Here is a 20,779-nt window from a genome sequence, read left to right as displayed (position 1 = left end):
ACATGCAAGTCATATATATGCATATATCTTTATATGTATACACATATAGAGACAGATAAAAAAAGATCTACACTTTGTTTCCTCTAGCCCAACTCTAACCCCAACCCTCTTCATATCAACCTCCTCAATACTTCCACCCTCTTCGGGATCACTTAAAAGTGTTGTAATGAAATTTGCCCCAAGGGCGGCCTCGTTTGCTCGTGTTTGCGCTGCCTTTGATGCTACCTAATCAAGTGGCCTTTAGAAAAATGCTCGGAAGTAGGCATTAGCTAGTTGAAGAGATGATGGTTAGAGGGCCTGTGGTCAGCCTAGCACTTGAGTCTTTTACTCTATCGGCATCAAGGATGCCTACAGCTGATCCCTTGAAAGCTGCCATAGAGTTATTCCCTTTTAAGCTGCCATAGAGTTATATGTGAATAATAACATCTAAGTTTACATTAACCACCTCATCAGAAATGACTTCACGGTAAACACACATTCCCATCAGCAGTGTAAACACACATTCCCCATCGGCAGCGTAAATATCTCACTGTTTACTCAGGCCATTGGAATGAAGGGTAAAGTGTCAGAAGATCAGAGCCATTTTTGACCCTTTCTTGGCTCTTTCTATTGATGTGACACCTGTTGTACTCGCCAAGTTTGCTACAGCTGTCATAATATTGTACCATTCTCACAACACATAGTAAGACACTGGTCATCTCTGTATCGCTTGCATAGATCGCTTTGAAGATTTGTTCAAGTTATCCGAGTTTGACCATATTTGTTAAGTTTTAAGCAAAGGCTCGGATGTTGAGTCTACTACTGACCAATCAAATGACTCTCGAAAGAAAGATTATGCTTACTGTAGAGGATAACAAAGCATCAACGTATAACAAATATCTAATAGTTTTTATCACTGAACAAGGGTACACTATAACTGTTGTTTATCCTATAGACACCTATTCCAATGATAGGGAATAATCACATTAAACGCTTTCTCAGTTATCACCCTTTTACCAGAACCGTATATTGTCCATTTTGTCTCCCCCACTCCAAACCGGTATCCTTTTTTATTAAAGACTAAAAAAGAAAAATTAGGCTGCCTTCAAAAATTATGCTTCAGGGTTATACCACCTGATATGGATAATTACGAGTTTCATCTAAATGCCCATAATGATGAGCTAAATGTGTTATTATTATTATTATTATTAAAATACCCAAATTGCATTTCTAATCTGCCTGACCATCCATTACATTCTTACTTTTCAGAAAAACTCGAACACCTGATACCAGGGGTGTCTAAGCTACAGCCTACAGGTCAGCTTTTACTGGTCCGCAGCAAATTCGGAAAATAGAATTGAATAAGACCCGCACTCAGCACGCAGCGCATGAGCTCAGCTTCGTTACACTTCCCAGTTTCAATCTTAGATGGAGTTAATCACAGAAAAGGTGCTGCTCCACTGAACGCTAGCACTGAACGCTAGCCCTGAACGCTAGCCCTGAACGCTAGCCCTGAACGCTAGCCCTGAACGCTAGCCCTGAACGCTAGCCCTGAACGCTAGCCCTGAACGCTAGCCCTGAACGCTAGCCCTGAACGCTAGCCCTGAACGCTAGCCCTGAACGCTAGCCCTGAACGCTAGCCCTGAACGCTAGCCCTGAACGCTAGCCCTGAACGCTAGCCCTGAACGCTAGCCCTGAACGCTAGCCCTGAACGCTAGCCCTGAACGCTAGCTCTGAACGCTAGCCCTGAACGCTAGCCCTGAACGCTAGCCCTGAACGCTAGCCCTGAACGCTAGCCCTGAACGCTAGCCCTGAACGCTAGCCCTGAACGCTAGCCCTGAACGCTAGCCCTGAACGCTAGCACTGAACGCTAGTAGTGAACGCTAGTAGTGAACGCTAGTACTGAACGCTAGTACTGAACGCTAGTACTGAACGCTAATAGTGAACGCTAGTAGTGAACGCTAGTAGTGAACGCTAGTAGTGAATGCTAGCACTGAACGCTAGCACTGAACGCTAGCCCTGAACGCTAGCCCTGAACGCTAGCCCTGAACGCTAGCACTGAACGCTAGTACTGAACGCTAGTACTGAACGCTAGTACTGAACGCTAGTACTGAACGCTAGTACTGAACGCTAGTACTGAACGCTAGTACTGAACGCTAGTAGTGAACGCTAGTAGTGAACGCTAGTAGTGAACGCTAGTAGTGAACGCTAGTACTGAACGCTAGTACTGAACACTAGCACTGAACGCTTGTACTGAACGCTAGTACTGAACGCTAGTACTGAACGCTAGAAGTGATCGCTAGTAGTGAACGCTAGTAGTGAACGCTAGTAGTGAACGCTAGTATTGAACGCTAGTATTGAACGCTAGTACTGAACGCTAGTACTGAACGCTAGTACTGAACGCTAGTACTGAACGCTAGTACTGAACGCTAGTACTGAACGCTGAGCAAAAAAACATATCATGTGAATGCATTTAATTTTAATCTTTAGCGTACCAATTCGGACACAGCCATTAGAACTGAGTTTCCTTTTAAAAATCCTTCAATCTACAGTACGTATAAATTTGTGTTATAGGGTTTTAGCTATTACGAAAAAAATCTGTATTTCAACTTTTTCACTGCCATATGCCCATTTATGCGAAATCTATGGGTGACTGCCGTATACACCTTTATGCGAATTTCCCAGCAATTGCGTAGTAATTTTATTATTCGTTGAGAACATAACCAACCAGCTTTAGGACATTTATGGTATTGACAGTGTGGTCCGAAGATTTCTTTATAAAATTAGCCTAAAATAACAAAGCAGTTTTAAATTTGTTTGGGAACTTTCTACTTGAAAACAAACATTGTTTGTGTAAGTTTTGTTGAGTACTGCGCGAGTCAGAAAACAGATAATTACTTATGTTGATGACATTATAACCAGTTCATATTCAGGTTTTTGTAGCATAATTAAAGTAGCAGCATTGACTCTGATGATAATGAAAGTAATAATTTTGTAAGTTTTGTAAGAGTAAGGAACATTGTAGAGGATCGTTTTAGCTTCGCAGCGATCGTAGCTTCACATAGTTTTAGCAATGCACAAAGTGTAGATATATTGAACTTTTGCATAGCTCTATTTGTTAACACGTTAGCAAAATAATATATATAACAAAAGTGTTCTAGATAAAATTTGAAGTTGAAAAGAAATTGTATACATATCATGAAGCAAAATCGGCAATTTTCGGTAAAATGGCTGACAGTAGGCCGGTTAGCTAAATTTGTGCATGGCCGGCAGTGAAAGAGTTAAAGCTACCATATTTTATTTGGGCTTCGCAAGTCTGTGCAGGTTACTAAAAGTTTTTCTTTTTCTTTCAGAAAGTATTCATGAAGGCTATGTAAAAAAGTTCGTGCTCTCCAAAATATTTCGTTTACGCGCTGATATCGGCTAGTACAGCAGTGCAAAAGAATATTTCAGGACAGAAGCCGAAAGCAGAGAACATCAAAGTGGAAGCAGCAGTCAGATCTCAACCGGCAGCTGGAATCAAAAAGCTAACAGTGCCAAAAAGTTTTTTTATTTCTGTTTTTGCAAGTATTATAAACATTGTTGTTCCTGTCACTTTTTTATTATATTTTTGTAACATATGATGGATCATTATTGTTCTTATATAACTTATTACTATGCAGATTTATTGCATATCGCATGATAACCCAACGGTCGGTCGTTATCTATCTAAACTGAGCTTGTGGTGGATCGAAGCTCCTAACTCATCTATTGTATATAAAAATCTATTTTATGCTGCAAGGTGTAGCAAGCATACAAATCACTGGAATGAGCTTTTATACAATTTTGTTAAATATATTTACGGAGTCCAAAAATGCGTTACAATATAGAATAAAACAAAAAAATTTCTAAACATATGCAACTCACGGTAAAAGATGTTCGTACCTGAGCTGCAAGCAAAATATATCAGCTTGTAGACAATTTTATCAGCTTTCCAACGCATATTTATTTATTTATGACAAATTTTAGGTAAATTGCACCAGCTTTTATACAGCCAAACTTTACTACACATCAGCTTGGTAGTCGGACCCAGTTCGACTGTCAATTTTTAAAAGTCATAACAATCCTCGGGTTGAAAAGTTTGCCCACTTTGCCTTACACAAACACTTTGCCAATCCACGTTATACAGTAACAGCTTTTTCTTCCACTAGACATAATTGTACCTTACTGTTCTCTACCACTCTAAAGACCAAGATGATAAAGTTTATAACTATTTATATAGAGGGTGGATGACCCTTAAGCCGTGGTCACACGGGCACCGAACCGAACTAAATGACGCAAAACGACGTCGTTTTCAGCTCTAAAAAGTTCGGCTGAGGACATTTCTGGCCGAAACGAACTATTTCGGTACTGCTCGAAATTTCTTGCCGAACCCTTGCTCTTATTGGCTGGTTAAAATTCTAGAATTTTAGCGCGCACGCGTCACATTTCTTCTTACGTGCGTGTGAGTAAAGTTAAAAAAGAAATAGGACGATACTTTTATTTCGTTAAATAAACAACATGAAGCAATTAACGACAAGGTTCACCCGGACTTGTGATTGAGTTGCATAAATGTAAGATGTTGCACTTAAGTTTTGCATAAATGTAAGGGAATGGTTGTGATTTTCTTTTGTGTAGAATATAAGTAATGTGTCATATTCATCCTGATGAACTATCGTTGACTGATTTATTTATGTAAAACCACAGTACTATGATAAAGACTGTTTTTGTTTGTTATGTACTCAGCATAGAAAAACATTCATATGTTAATAAAAAAAATATAATTATGTTGATGGGAAGGGTTAGCAAAATATTTGTATCGAGTGATTTATTTTGAGCAGCCGAACGATCTTCTGATAAATCTGCTGTGTAATTATAATTTATAATTGTTCCTCAAAGTTTTTTTTGTTTACAATAGAAATATTTAACTCAAATACATAACAACTACTAATGAAACCGTGTCCTGTCTCTATAGGTATGGTATCTAGGAAGCGAAGTTACTTCGGTGGCCGTGTGACATGTGCCACGAACCGAACCAGCCTCCGAACCGAACCGATCCTACGTCGGTTCGGTGCTCGTGTGACCACGCCTTTAGACTAACATTTCAGCTTTAGCAGCTAATCAAACATGCTTGTTATACAACAAGTGAATAGCTATCGTAGCCTACAAACATTTCTTATAAAGATATTGGAAAGGGGACAGCTTTTAATTATGCATAGTTAATTCATGGCTTATTCACAAAGTTGTTGTGAATACTTGTGTACCAGATTACGGCTAAATCACTAGAATTGTTTTATCATTGGGAAGGATACAGTTGTAAAACCTGAATGCAATATGTACTCCATCCCTGAACATATCACCACATGTAGAGCAAGTCAAAAGCACCCTTCAATTGGAAAGCTACCAGCAATGCTCCATCTATTCTAAATATGCAGGCTACCTCCAGCGAAACACTCTTTAGTTAATGAAAGCGTGCAAACAATTTCATTTCTGTGCCAAAACAGGATGAAAAGTAACCTCAACTCAGCAAAACTCTACATAACAAGTTGCGCAACCACTGAAGTTTAAAGGAATTATAAACAATTTCAAAAATCTCCGGCTATTATCTCCTTAATCCTGTTTACAAGCTTCTGAGAAAAGATACATTTGTTGTTTTTTGGTTATAAAACCACATTGATATCTCTGGTTAGCCTTTTATCTTCAGTTGGCATCGAATAAAAAGTATTGTTAGCGCTGTTAGACCACACACCTGATTGCTAATTGCTGTCCAAAGTGACTGCGATGCTTTAATAAAGCCTCATCAGCTGACATGACTAATTTGTACTGCGATATATACACCTTTCTTCTAGCATTCCGTAATTGAGAGCAAATGCAGTTGCAAAAGTTACTGTAAAAGTATATTACTTCTAAATGAAAGCAAGTGGGTGAAGGTGGGTGCAGATGAGCAGGTGAGAGCAGGGGACCGGTGAGAGCAGGGGGGGCAAGTGAGAGCAGGGGGGGCAAGTGAGAGCAGGGGGGCAAGTGAGAGCAGGTGGGGCAGGTGAGAGCAGGGGGTGCAGGTGAGAGCAGATGGGTGCAGGTGAGAGCAGATGGGTGCAGGTGAGAGCAGGGGGCGGGTGAGAGCAGATGGGTGCGGGTGAGAGCAGATGGGTGCGGGTGAGAGCAGATGGGTGCGGGTGAGAGCAGATGGGTGCGGGTGAGAGCAGATGGGTGAAGGTGAGAGCAGATGGGTGAAGGTGAGAGCAGATGGGTGCAGGTGAGAGCAGATGGGTGCAGGTGAGAGCAGATGGGTGCAGGTGAGAGCAGATGGGTGCAGGTGAGAGCAGATGGGTGCAGGTGAGAGCAGATGAGTGCAGGTGAGAGCAGATGAGTGCAGGTGAGAGCAGATGGGTGCAGGTGAGAGCAGATGGGTGCAGGTGAGAGCAGATGGGTGCAGGTGAGAGCAGATGGGTGCAGGTGAGAGCAGATGGGTGCAGGTGAGTAGCAGGTGAGAGCAGGTGAGAGCAGGTGAGAGCAGGTGAGAGCAGGACACCACATCTCACATCTCACTAATAGTGATGGGAACCTCTAAAGACTGATCCTGTGTTGCAGCGCTCCACAAAGCACCCATCGTGAAAATTTGTTTTCTGAAGAGCTTTGCAAACGAGTTGCCAGGTGGGGGCCCACAAGTGGATCACTCAAGAAATGGAGAGTGGTGCAAGCCACCGCTCTAATGTTTATAAGGTAGTTTTTTCATAATTAGCACACAGTTGAAGATTTCCCCCTTTTGGTGTACTATTTTATTCTGCTACACATAGCATTATTGACTGCCATACACTCACCTCAAGTGATAACTCACTATGAGCCATACACTCACCTCAAGTGATAACTCACTATGAGCCATACACTCACCTCAAGTGATAACTCACTATGAGCCATACACTCACCTCAAGTGATAACTCACTATGAGCCATACACTCACCTCAAGTGATAACTCACTATGAGCCATACACTCACCTCAAGTGATAACTCACTATGAGCCATACACTCACCTCAAGTGATAACTCACTATGAAAGGCTATTGCCTTTGCAATGTTTGTGCAGATACAATTTTGTGCTAAAATTAAATAACTCGACACAAACCCACTCCTATTAGTTAAAAAATGATATTCCATGTTTTAAGATGCTTCAGCAGAGCTTAACATAAATTTTTTCATCAAGATGAAAGGCAATGCTGGAAATCTTAAAGAGTTTGAGAGCAGACTATACCAATTAGTGCGTAGCGGGGAGGGGTATCTGAAGTTTGAATGAAAGGTTACGAACTCGGCTCAAACCTACTCATTTTATTTAAAAGATCTCATTTTTAATGGACAGTTTTAGTGAATTTGAAAAATTTTATGGTTGTGCGAAGTGTAACTGAAAATAGCAAATTTGATTTTTGTACAAAAAATCATTCTGAAGTGTACCAAATTACAATCTGCTAACTGTATGAACAACCATTTTCATGTCCATGAAGATTTTTTTTATACATAATAAAATTGAAGGATAAAATTTCTGGCAGCAGAAATAAATGGAATGCATTATTGTGATAAAACAAACCAAAATTTATTGACCTGTTTGATATGACCTCTATGTCGCAGACACCAGCTCGTTTCAATTCCAGTGGAGGCACTTGTCATTCTAGTGGAGGCCCATGTCATTCCAGTGGAGGCCCTTGCCATTCTAGTCGAGGCCCTTGCCATTCTAGTCGAGGCCCGTGTCATTCTAGTCGAGGCCCGTGTCATTCTAGTCGAGGCCCGTGTCATTCTAGTCAAAGCCCGTGTCATTCTAGTCAAAGCCCGTGTCATTCTAGTCGAAGCCCGTGTCATTATAGAGTTTCTTGACCAGTACACGGACAGGGATTTGCTAATTAGCACGCTCTCTCTCGAGTTTATGTAAAAACTATGATAGACACTGTAAGGCTGGTCTTTTTTATTCATTTCATACTCACCAAACGGTTCAATTCTTATCGGAAGTCCGTCCTTGTCATATCCACACATGCCACCCACCAGATATTTCTGTAAGACCTCTGGCTCATCAAATTCTTCCATCATGTCATCTACTCTCATCTTTTCTCTGTACTTCATGCTCTGGATAAAATAGGAGCCATGAATGCTGTTAATAATCACAATGGTAATGGCAATAATCTAAAGCCACCGAATAGTATTTGGAGTGTAGATTAACTGACACCTTCCAAATTCTTGTCATGGTGATATTTTATATACCTCAACAACTATTCAATTGTTCTAGAATATTCCAGAGTGTAACTCGAGCTTAAATACATCTCCAAAACAAGCTATCAATTCCATGAAAACTTTAGCCGTTTCGGAAAAACTGCTCTTTCAACAAACGATTAATTTCTTTGCAAAAAATATTCTTGAAAAGATATATTACAACCAGCCTTTGGCTATGACCTGCAACAGCAGAAATTTAAGACTAACAGAGTTACTGACGAATTCTTTACTAACATATTACCGTACTTTGACCAGTGAGTCAGACATTTTTACATAAAATGCATCATTACGAGTCAAGTCAGGTGCTCACACTACCGTATGCCACCTGTCAACACTTGTCATTATCTCTAGCAGGCAACTTACATTTCTGAGCATCTCTTCAGACTTTGCCAAATCAAAGTTACGGGCTAAAAATACATACAAACACAGTTTGGTGGCATTTCAAATCAACAGTGTCTCCAGAATATAGAATTGTAATGATGATTAAAGTGGCGCAGAGGTTATTGACAAAAAATATTTACTGCTCAGGCAGAGTTCCTTCAGCTGGTCAGCACTCCTGTGTGTAGCTGCCTATATTTTCCCAGATGATTACTTAATTACATCTGAGACAATTGCTTGTTTCAAGACACCAGACAATGTTCAAACAAAAGAAGTATTCAACCTTTAAAAGAACTCACGTTCTCCAACGTACAGATTATTTACCCAAAAATCTGACCACTGCCAGTGAAACAGACTCTGCTTGAGCTCAGGATCTGGAAGTCGGAGAAGCTAAGCACGGGCGACTCCAAACATAAACACTCAGGGGTGAATAGTCTAATAGTGAAACAATTGTAAAGGTCAGAGATCAGCTAGTGCATATATGTTTGCCTTGCTGAAGTCAGCAGTTCACTCGGCAGCATTGTATTCCAGAAACCTAAACTCAAACTCAGGTATCAGTTTTAACATTTTACGCAAGAGAATACCCTTTGTCAGTTTAAGGGGGAATTGATTGCAAATGAGTGACAAAGCACAACAGGTGCTTTGTCAGTTAGCTTACTAATGATACTGAGTGCCTGAGCAAAAACTTACCAACTAGCCATTTGGTGAGGTAGTGATCATCCCAGTCAGGCTTCCTTATGTCAGCAATTCTAGCACCAAACTGTCAAGCATAATATTTGGGTTCAAGAACTCAGTTGTAATATCCTGCTGCTGCTCTTGCAGGGCAGACCATGGGTAGATAAAGTAACGGACAGCTGTCAGCTCTAATTAAGCATATTTGTTGTACGAGCAGAAATATTTTTACAGCTGTTCTTTTTTAAGTAAAAGAAAATGTATTACGCATTTAAATTATATATATTTATATATTACTTTATTGGCAATAATTTCATTTCAAACAAAAATGTTTTCCTAATCATGCCATACAAAAGACATAAAAAAGGGCAACAGTTGGTTGCTAAAACTAAATAAATGGTTTGACATATAGCGTTTATGGTTTAAATTATATACTATAAAAAGTCTAAATAAAGATTATACACACTTGCGATGGGCCTATCATAAAAAGTTCTAGTACCATTTTATTTAACTAAAATTGTGACTATGATAAAGACATTTAACAATCAGTAATGTTGGTGTTCTATTGAAATGCTGAATGAGCCAATCCAAGGGCAGGCTTATGCAAGCTCTTATGTTTTATATTATAACACCATTTCTACTTGACTTCAACAGGTTATATTATAACACCATTCCTACTTGACTTCAACAGGTTATATTATAACACCATTCCTACTTGACTTCAACAGGTTATATTATAACACCATTTCTACTTGACTTCAACAGGTTATATTATAACACCATTTCTACTTGACTGCAACAGGCTATATTATAACACCATTCCTACTTGACTTCAACAGGTTATATTATAACACCATTTCTACTTGACTGCAACAGGCTATATTATAACATCATTTCTACTCGACTTCAACAGGTTATATTATAACACCATTTCTACTTGACTTCAACAGGTTATATTATAACACCTTTTGACTGCAACAGTTTGTTACAAATGACAGGAAATAATAATTACCATGTTTTGTTTTTACCAATTCTTATCGAAGTTCCACTAAGGTTGTTTTCGAAATAATTTATTTTCGACAGGTTTTGACAGGTCGTTGCCGTAGTTAATAGGTCGTTGCCGTAGTTAATAGGTCGTTGCCGTAGTTAATAGGTCGTTGCCGCAGTTAATAGGTCGTTGCCGCAGTTAATAGGTCGTTGCCGTAGTTAATAGGTCGTTGCCGTAGTTAATAGGTCGTTGCCGTAGTTAATAGGTCGTTGCCGTAGTTAATAGGTCGTTGCCGTAGTTAATAGGTCGTTGCCGTAGTTAATAGGTCGTTGCCGTAGTTAATAGGTCGTTGCCGTAGTTAATAGGTCGTTGCCGTAGTTAATAGGTCGTTGCCGTAGTTAATAGGTCGTTGCCGTAGTTAATAGGTCGTTGCCGTAGTTAATAGGTCGTTGCCGTAGTTAATAGGTCGTTGCCGTAGTTAATAGGTCGTTGCCGTAGTTAATAGGTCGTTGCCGTAGTTAATAGGTCGTTGCCGTAGTTAATAGGTCGTTGCCGTAGTTAATAGGTCGTTGCCGTAGTTAATAGGTCGTTGCCGTAGTTAATAGGTCGTTGCCGTAGTTAATAGGTCGTTGCCGTAGTTAATAGGTCGTTGCCGTAGTTAATAGGTCGTTGCCGTAGTTAATAGGTCGTTGCCGTAGTTAATAGGTCGTTGCCGTAGTTAATAGGTCGTTGCCGTAGTTAATAGGTCGTTGCCGTAGTTAATAGGTCGTTGCCGTAGTTAATAGGTCGTTGCCGTAGTTAATAGGTCGTTGCCGTAGTTAATAGGTCGTTGCCGTAGTTAATAGGTCGTTGCCGTAGTTAATAGGTCGTTGCCGTAGTAAATAGGTCGTTGCCGTAGTTAATAGGTCGTTGCCGTAGTTAATAGGTCGTTGCCGTAGTTAATAGGTCGTTGCCGTAGTTAATAGGTCGTTGCAGTAATTAATAGGTCGTTGCCGTAGTTAATAGGTCGTTGCCGTAGTTAATAGGTCGTTGCCGTAGTTAATAGGTCGTTGCCGTAGTTAATAGGTCGTTGCCGTAGTTAATAGGTCGTTGCCGTAGTTAATAGGTCGTTGCCGTAGTTAATAGGTCGTTGCCGTAGTTAATAGGTCGTTGCCGTAGTTAATAGGTCGTTGCCGTAATTAATAGGTCGTTGCCGTAATTAATAGGTCGTTGCCGTAATTAATAGGTCGTTGCCGTAATTAATAGGTCGTTGCCGTAATTAATAGGTCGTTGCCGTAATTAATAGGTCGTTGCCGTAATTAATAGGTTATTGCCGTAATTAGTAGGTCATTGCCGTAATTAATAGGTCATTGCCGTAATTAATAGGTCATTGCCGTAATTAATAGGTCATCGTCTAGTTAAGTCACTGCCTAGTTAAAAGGTCACTGCCTAGTTAAGAGGTCACTGCCTAGTTAAGAGGTCACTGCCTAGTTAAGAGGTCACTGCCTAGTTAATAGGTCACTGCCGTAGTTAAGAGGTCACTGCCGTAGTTAATAGGTCACTGCCGTAGTTAATAGGTCACTGCCGTAGTTAATAGGTCACTGCCGTAGTTAATAGGTCACTGCCGTAGTTAATAGGTCATTGCTGTAGTTAATATGTCATTGCTGTAGTTAATCTCTGTAGTGTGGCTGTTTAAACTGAAGTACAAGGAGAATACAATCGATGCTCCTACAACATAAACAATCCATTCTAGGAACGATGACGTTATAGGGATTTTAGGTTATACTGACAGTAAAATAGCTCTTCATTTAAACCATAACTGTCACGTACAACTTTTATCGTAGTTTCTAGGTAAATCAGCCACGTTGATTCCGATTTTGTACTCAAAATAAAGATTGGTCCACTAACCTTCAAAATCATTTAGGCTTTTTTAAAATGTTTCAATATCCGTTTCGAAAAAAACACAATCAGCATTACAAGCTCCGCCCATAAATATGTGACGAAACCTAGCTTTTTCAGGAATGGAAGTTAGGAATGTTTAGTCCGATTTAGAATAATAGAGATGGGTGTCTTAAAACCCATTATTATATAAATCCAGCCCGTAAAATAATCTCAGTTTTTATGAAAGGTATATAAACTATTTAAAATTGCTCGTAGCTTGTTACATGATGTTTAAATAGGCTGGATGACGAGAAAAGTGAGCTCAAAAAGCGCGGTTTTATCACAAGCAGGCGTTGTTATCACGCTTTTTTAAATATGCAATGTTAAATAGCTAATCTATCTTTCAGAAAAGACAGATTATTTTGAACGCTGAATTTAGATATTAATGGATTTTAAAACACCCATCTCTATTATTCTAAATCGGTCTAAACATCCCTATGTAATTTCTGTTCCTAAAAAGCTAGGTTACATCACGTATTTATGGGCGGAGCTTGTTGTGCCGATCGCGTTGTTTTCGAGACCGATATTAAACCACTGTAAAAAAGCCTTCATTACTCTGAAAGTTAGTGGACTAATCTTTATTTTGAGTACAAAATCGGAATCAGCGTGTCTGATTTACCTAGTAAATACGACAAAAGTTGTACATGACAGTTATGGTTTAAATTGCTTAATCTGTTCCAAGATCTTTCCAAACTCACCTTTATGGTCATACAGAAAGGGAAAAACTAAACTTAACTTTTTAATTTGTGGGCTGAACCACAACTGCAGTATTATTGGTTAGCATCGACAACTTTATTCCTTTTTCTGATCAATCTCACTGATTTTATAGACCATGATTGTGGTTATTTTACAAGAGGTTGATAGGGACTGCACACCATTAACATTCATTTACAATAATTTGCTTATGTTTCTAAACAGCAAAGTCTATTCTTCAAAGTAAAACTATTAACAAATATTTTATACGTCTGCAATAAAGCAAAACAAAATATTTTTACTATAAAAGCAGTAGTACTACCAGTCCGGCATCTATCTGCATCCAGGAGTCAAGGTTGGGATAAAACATTCAGATTTGCAGACCGATGCTGTAATTCAGATTGTTAGGCCAATGCTGTAACACCTGCACCAATCGATCAGCTTTCAGTATTTATTAACAATTGCACAGCTACCTATTCTCTGTATTGTTGACACATCTGACGATCTATCACGGCAAACTAGAATGTCATGGAGCTTGTATATATAATAGATATAACGCTATAAGTGTGTCCTATTTTTTTCCCACAAGCGACAAGACAGATTAACATTCAAATTGAATTTGAGAATTCACCCGACTTGACACTTTACGTTATATTTAAATTTTTACGTTGTATGAAGCAAAACTTTACATAAATTCCTTACATTATCTGGAATTTACTTTATAGGAATAATAAGTTATAGAAGCGTCTACTGTACAGCCTGTACAGTAGATATAGAATATAGAATAGAACACAGGCTATACAGATGTGTATAGCCTGTACAGCCTGTACAGCCAACTGCAACTGTTTGTTATAGGAGCATCTACTGTACAGCCTGTACAGCCAACTGCAACTGTTTGTTATTCAAGGAAGCAGCAAACAGGGAGGTGCTGTCCTTTGCCAGAAATGTTGTGTATTCAGTGCTTATTCACATAAATAACTATAAGAGAGACAGGAAGTTATTATATGCTCTCTCGTTACGTTACGTATATTTCAGTGCAGGAGACGAGAGAGAGAAAGGGGAGTCCTTCCGAGTTCCCATTTATTTAGTCTCAACTTCAAATTGCTTGCATAATTAATAATTTCCCAAGTCATGGTGCTTTCTAGAACCTTCATCTATTCGAGGCAGGCAGCTCCCAGTCAGGGCTGACAGCTGCTCAGTTACATTTATCCTCAGAGCTGAGCTTGATGGGGAGCAGTGGCCAGAGAGCAAACTCAAGTAATTGTCCCGCATAACTAGGGACAACTCCCTTCTATCAGATAGTCGGTAACGCGCATGTACAGAGATGAATAACTGCTAACAAGCATAACACTGGCTATTAATCTAGCGTTATGTTTTGCAAGGCACCGGGCAGCATGCACTTGACTGGAGCCAACGTGACTTTCTATTCTAATGGGGTGTGCAGCAGTGCTCTCAGCTCATAAACCTTTTTGGTAAAGTTCAGGCTGGCAGATATCCAAAAAGAATAAAACGCATGTTATAAGGAATCGGCATGCAGAAGAGAGCACAGGTGGCAGTACACAAATTGCCATTTACGATCCACTGCCACCCGACAAGCTACTAAGCAAAACACTAAAGACTGTTATTTTCTTGAGCTTTACAGGCATTAAATTCTAGTAAAACTCTGAACTCAATTTTGCAGACTCACCTTGTCTAGAGTTTCCTGCTGCCGAATGGTCAACTCGTACTCCATGTTAAAACAGCTCTCCCGAGCCTTCTGCTGTCGGGATTTAGAATAGCGCAATCGATTCGATCCTCTGCAATAAGAGATAAAACAGTTTTAGCCGTCAACTCTACAAATTTACATGTATATTCGTAAAGGCCCAAGAAATTTACTTTTAAGGTGCTGAATAATTGCTTGACAGATCACGTGAATACACAACAGGAGTGTAAAAACTGGTCAGCTCAGTAAAAGGCAGCGCCTGGCAGCAGACATTCTTACACCTGCTGCACTGTGTAACAGCATGGGCCTACCTACACAACTTATATCTGGACCAGAAATATCTTCTACTCAACTCTTGCGAGTTGGAAAATCAATCCTTGTCAATAGGCTCCGAGCTTTGGGAAGGAAAGAGCTCACTGTGATGCATATGTACACGAGCAGGCAAATGTCTCACACACCTCGAGGCAACTTTCTCACTTTCTGACCAAATGGCAGCCAAACGAGAAGCAAAAGACAGGAACCTGTTTACTATCAAACATCTGCTCGCAAGACAGCAAGCTTTAATTTTATTATTGTAGTAAATAATTTTTTCTACAGATTTTCTGAAATTCAACAAAAAGAAACTTCCCTCATTTTTTTGGTAAAAACTACATACAAGATGCAAAACCATGCATGTTGTACACTGGTATTAATGTATGTTTCCTGCTTGGACCATGCTTAAGGCAACATGGTTGTCAGCTTGGGCGGCGTCTAAAACCACCTGCCAATCAGTCTATCCTGTCACTTTTCCTCTTATCGCCCGTCAGCATTTTCTTCAATGCCTATAAACATCTATTTATTTAACTAGCCACGTACTCAACCGCAAATATTTACAAAAAAAACCACGAGAGCTCCGCTATGTCGATGTTTATATTGTGAGAGTGGGCCCTGCATATCACTATACATTCCAAAGGTCTGCATTCTAAATTCTGGCCTAAAAAGGCGCGTTATATTAAAAATGCCACTTCATCTCTTGTGACAGTTCAATTAACATGCTATATAATTTATTCGCCGCAACAGGGCCTACTAGAGAGCAGCCTGAACTGCCAATATACCCGGCTGCATGGATTCTGCTGTGGCTGAACCTGGATGCAGATGTCATCACATTCACAATGTCTGCTGATACTCTTGTCTACCCGATAATGCTCATAGCGGAGACAGAAATAGAAGTCAGACCACAGCAAACAGAGCAGTAAAATAAAGCAATTCATAGTCCTGTAGAGCAAATAGCATAACACACTCCGCTGCAGCTTGTGATCATATGTATTTCTTTTACAGCCTACCTGTATGTACCAGTAAATCTCTCACCCTTCACATTATATGAAACCATTACTTCTTTAGTTGTTGCGGATTCCTGCTTGCCACCAACCAGAAAAAAATATAGAGCAATCACCTGTTTAGAGCTGTCATAGATTGACCAGTCATACCGACGATCAGTCTTTCTACTCCCGTGTACTAGGTAAGCTGCTAGCGTTGCCTCACAGGCCTTGAGAATAACTGAATTACTCCTACAATGGCCACTTCATCAAATCCACTGTTAGTTTAGAGGAGGAGGCGTAGAGTAACCCGCTGTGATGTGGTTTTATCATCGTTATACTATTAGTAGGCTGAGGGCAAGGTGCTACACACTTCGAGTGAACATTCCAACTTAAAAACACTTTGCTGATTCAAATAGCTGCAAACAAACACTCCACAAACATCAAACCTATAAAAAATTGTGGCATGATGTTTTAGAAAATTGTCGCAAGGTTGACCTGATCATTTTAAAAAACTATCACAAGGTTTACCTGTTCATTTTAAAAATCTTCAAAATGTGGATCCAGACGAAACTTTCCCTTTTAGGTTATCTTTTTCCCCGCGAGTCATTCAAAGTTGCAGCGTGCCTCTCTGTTAAGGGTTATTGTTTATGCCCAAACTGCAAGCACCTTAAAGCTCCAGGTAAATACCGAGGACAGCCAATGACAGCTTAACCCTGTTCATTGCCTTCCCCCCTTAGCAAGCAGACGTATCCTCCGCACTCCACCGCTGCAACTCCTACACCACCACTTATCATTGTTTACTAACGCAACCCATGGCCAATCACGGCACTGATCAACTCTAGTGTACTAGTAACCAAGACAACGCAACTCTTCAGTATAGTCTCTGCAGGAGTTGCCCTTTCCATACAGAATGTATGCAAAGCCACTGAAAAATTGGAGGCACTGGAACTACCCTGATTTGCAGAGGTCAAGCCAACCTCTTATTGTTGCCTATAATTATTCTTTCAGAATAGTTCGCTGTTTATAACTTCAGCAAGGCTACAATAGCACCGGTCCAACACAGAATACTTTCAGACTAGCCACTTGATTTGAGAGATGAACATCCCAACCTTACATCGATTAGTCCGAGTTCTAAAGAAGATTTTTTAGTCTATTAAAAGCACTTGTTGGCCAGCCATTTCAGCAAGCGGTGCCCTTTACAATTTGGTATTTTCTAAAAGTACAGGAAATGCTCCTATAACGTAAATAATTCATTCCAGGAACATTTACGTTATGAGGAATTTATGTTATAAAAACAGTAAAATACATGTAAATCGCCTAATTCGTTCCAAGATCTTTTCAAACTCACCCTTTTGGCCATACAAAAAGGAAAAACTTTACCTAATTCTTTTAATTTGTGGGTTATCGGTAATTGCAGAATTATTGGTTTGCATCAATAACTTTTCTCCTTTTTATGATCAGTCTCACTGGTTTTATAGACCATGATTGCAATAGATTTACAACAAGTTGATAGGGACTGCACATTTTTGACGTTCATTTACAAGGATTTGCTTATTTTTCTAAACAGCAAAGTCTATTCCGCAAAGTAATGCTAATAACAAATATTTTGTACGCCTACAATAAAGCAAAATGACAAAATATTTTTACTATAAAAAGCATTTCTATCTGTTCATCGTCTATCTCTATCCAGGGGTCAAGGTTAGGATTAAGATAATTTTCAACGATACTCAAACTCGTGACATTAAGACTGGTAAACCGATGCTGGAACACCTGCACCAATCAATCGCTTTTGTATTTATGAACAATTGTGCAGCTACCTATTCGCCTTTTTGTCGACACATTTAACGATCTATTACGACAAATGTCTAGAATGTCACAAAAATTGTATATAATAGATATAATGTTATAGTAGATATACGTTATAGGAGGTATACGTTATAGGAGGTATATGTTATAGGAGGTATACGTTATAGGAGGTATATGTTATAGGAGGTATATGTTATAGGAGGTATATGTTATAGGAGGTATACGTTATAGTAGGTATACGTTATAGGAGGTATATGTTATAGGAGGTATACGTTATAGTAGGTATACGTTATAGGAGGTATATGTTATAGGAGGTATACGTTATAGGAGGTATACATTATAGTAGGTATATGTTATAGGAGCGTCCGTCTACTGTAGTGCAATTTAGAGCACTTGATGGCTGACTCAATGAACCATATTAGTAATGGCTATCATTACTGAAAGAGGTGTGAAGGCCTAGAGAAGATGCAAAGGTTTAGGATGGAAACCCTGCTGGGGATGACAAAGCGAGGGTAAGCTGCTGATTTGAGAGAGTTGTTTTATAATTGGAGCCTCATCTAGGTGCTAACTATCAAACAGCACTCAGTTCCTCTTCTATGGTCCCACCAGTTTGATCTGAGGTCCGCTGTTAGCAAGGTGAACACAGCATTAAGTTACCTCCTGTAGGCATATCTCTTTAGTGAGCTGAGAAAAGCAAACATATTGTACTATATTTTATGGTATATTAATACTATATTATAATTTTTTACTAATAGTGTATTACACTAGTAAGTTATAATATAATATATTATAATATACATAATATTACACTATAACATATTAATATATCGATGAAAGATTGTCAAACATTAACTGCTTCACTTGTCTATGATGTAATCCCTAAACCAAAAACTGAACTTCACCCGAAGGAGATTTTGGTAAATATCGTATAATTGAGAAGCCATGGCTACAAAAAATAGTTTAACTTTCTCAGTTGGTTAACTTGACAACGGAATAAAAAGTAAGTACTGGTAATCACTTTTTACCAAACTCTTACTTCCTGTTGCTATAAAGTTCCAAGTAGGATTTTTGGAGGCAATGGGGAGCTGTTGCAGGGGTGCTTAACCTTGTGGTCTAAAGCGCTTGCCTTGCAAACAATAACTCGGTATTCGAGTCTCAGAAAAGGCATGGCTGCCATCAGCCATCCTTAAGGATGGCCTCCAATCCTTAAATGGCTCTCTCGGCTTACAAATTGAGGCGGGCACACTAATTATACTCATACTGGTCACATGTCAGTCTAGGGACAGCCTTGTACTGGTGGGTTCCAGGACTGCTACCCGCTTCTTCAAATGCTGGAAAAAGAGAGTGCTCAGTGCGAAGGCTGACTACGCAGGCTCCTGGAAGAGCACCATATTGATATCTTCAACATTGAAACCTTCAACATTGAAACCTTCAACATTGAAACCTTCAACATTGAAACCTTCAACATTGATATCTTCAACATTGATATCTTCAACATTGATATCTTCAACATCGTTATCTTCCACATCGATATCTTCAACACCGATATCTTCAACATTGATATCTTCAACATCGATATCTTCCACATCGATATCTTCCACATCGATATCTTCCACATCGATATCTTCAACACCGATATCTTCAACATTGATATCTTCAACATCGATATCTTCAACATTGTTAGCCACAGAAGCTTCTACTTTTCAATAAAATATTTGAAAATATTTTTATGTACTTTTGAACAGCAATAAGTTAATTTCTATATAGGTTCATATGTATTAGAATGAGATGATTGAGGGGTGAAGTTGTCAGTGTGCCCGGCTTTTAAACCGAATATCTGAGTTTGATTCCCGTACGGTGCATCTTTTTTGTAACCTTTCCATGGCATGGCTTCGAACAGACAAATGGATAGACGAACAGACAGACGGACAGGCATGGCTCTCATTAGAGTTGCCCCGATTTCAATATCGGAACCGGTATCAGTGCCGATATGGGTGTTAAGTATCTGAATTGGCATCGGCCGGTCTTTTTTTAAAAAATCGGAAACTTCAGATACTTTTTGCAGATCAACTGTTTAGCAGAAAATTGTATTTTAGCCTGCTACACTAATAAAAAATCATCAGCTGCAAGTTCCTTACTTTTACCTAATGAATTCCAAGCCTGTCACACAATCTATTTTATGTCTATAGCTTGATAAACCTCAACACAGCTGAAGAATCTTTTGGCTTTAGTCGGGACGTAATCACCAAGTGCGGTATTTCCCAATTACAGCAATACGATTAATGCGGTGTAATATTTCAATGTACTAGCATTACGAAAGTAATTTGAGCAGTCGATGCATAAAGTTATCTATCTCTCTTGATTCTGATTATATAATGTATCGTTTGCATCGCATAAAATAACCTCAGTGGCTTATCAGTATTTAGCCTGTTCTCCATCATCTGTGGCAAGTGAATACTTCTTCAGTACAACTGGCTACATCGCTAGTGATGGAAGATAAGGACGTTTCACTGAGATAATTGAATCACTAACGGTAATTTATATAGAGAAACATTTATTTGCTCTAAACTTGGACAGGTGCATCAGTTCGGTCAGCAGTACAGACTTCATTATTACAGAAAAAGCTGTACCACTAACAGTAATTACCCTTATTAATAGCAGATTACAAGAAACATGGACTGTTTTGTTACTAGATGCACGGTATGTCAGTATGTGAATATATAAACATGTATATCTTTTTTCCATAAATACAAACAAATAAATACATCAATATTTATATTTTTTTGCATTATATTTGTAGAATAAAATTAACAATTATCTATGCAACACAAAAGATCTGAATCGGTATCTGAATCGGATTATTTTTCAATAAGAATCGGTATATCGGATCGGTATCTGAATCGGCTGGAGAAGTTAGAATCGGGGCATCTCTAGCTCTCATTATAGTAAAGAAGATTGTCTTGGGCTGTGGGAGTTTGTAACAGAAATACTGAAGGATGAAATAAAGCGCAAAACCTACCTGCTGCATGCATATTAACTGACATACCATAGCAGGCACCGTACCATAGACCAG

General features: G+C 39.2%; 1 protein-coding gene across 6 annotated transcripts in view; it reads right to left on the bottom strand.

The window, feature by feature from the left end:
• LOC137399442 (retinal-binding protein-like) overlaps positions 1–20,779 on the bottom strand; it is a 42,719-nt gene that overhangs the window by 5,573 nt on the left and 16,367 nt on the right. For 3 of the 6 annotated variants that reach the window (XM_068085559.1, XM_068085558.1, XM_068085561.1), the window contains 4 exons: positions 14,588–14,696; positions 9,318–9,387; positions 8,613–8,656; positions 7,967–8,105 (listed from right to left, as the gene is read on the bottom strand). In XM_068085559.1, the coding sequence (XP_067941660.1) occupies positions 7,967–8,105; positions 8,613–8,656; positions 9,318–9,387; positions 14,588–14,632 (298 nt within the window). In that variant the 5' untranslated portion in view covers positions 14,633–14,696. Of the gene's footprint in view, positions 1–7,966; positions 8,106–8,612; positions 8,657–9,317; positions 9,388–14,587; positions 14,697–16,034; positions 16,117–16,428; positions 16,662–20,779 lie in introns of those variants that run through there. The other 3 variants (XM_068085556.1, XM_068085557.1, XM_068085555.1) reach the window with 3 other exon arrangements.

This window comes from Watersipora subatra, chromosome 7 (assembly GCF_963576615.1).
Source record: "Watersipora subatra chromosome 7, tzWatSuba1.1, whole genome shotgun sequence".
NCBI lineage: Eukaryota > Metazoa > Bryozoa > Gymnolaemata > Cheilostomatida > Watersiporidae > Watersipora > Watersipora subatra.
Note: the sequence above shows the minus strand (reverse complement) of the source record. Positions and strands in the feature narration are given on the sequence as shown.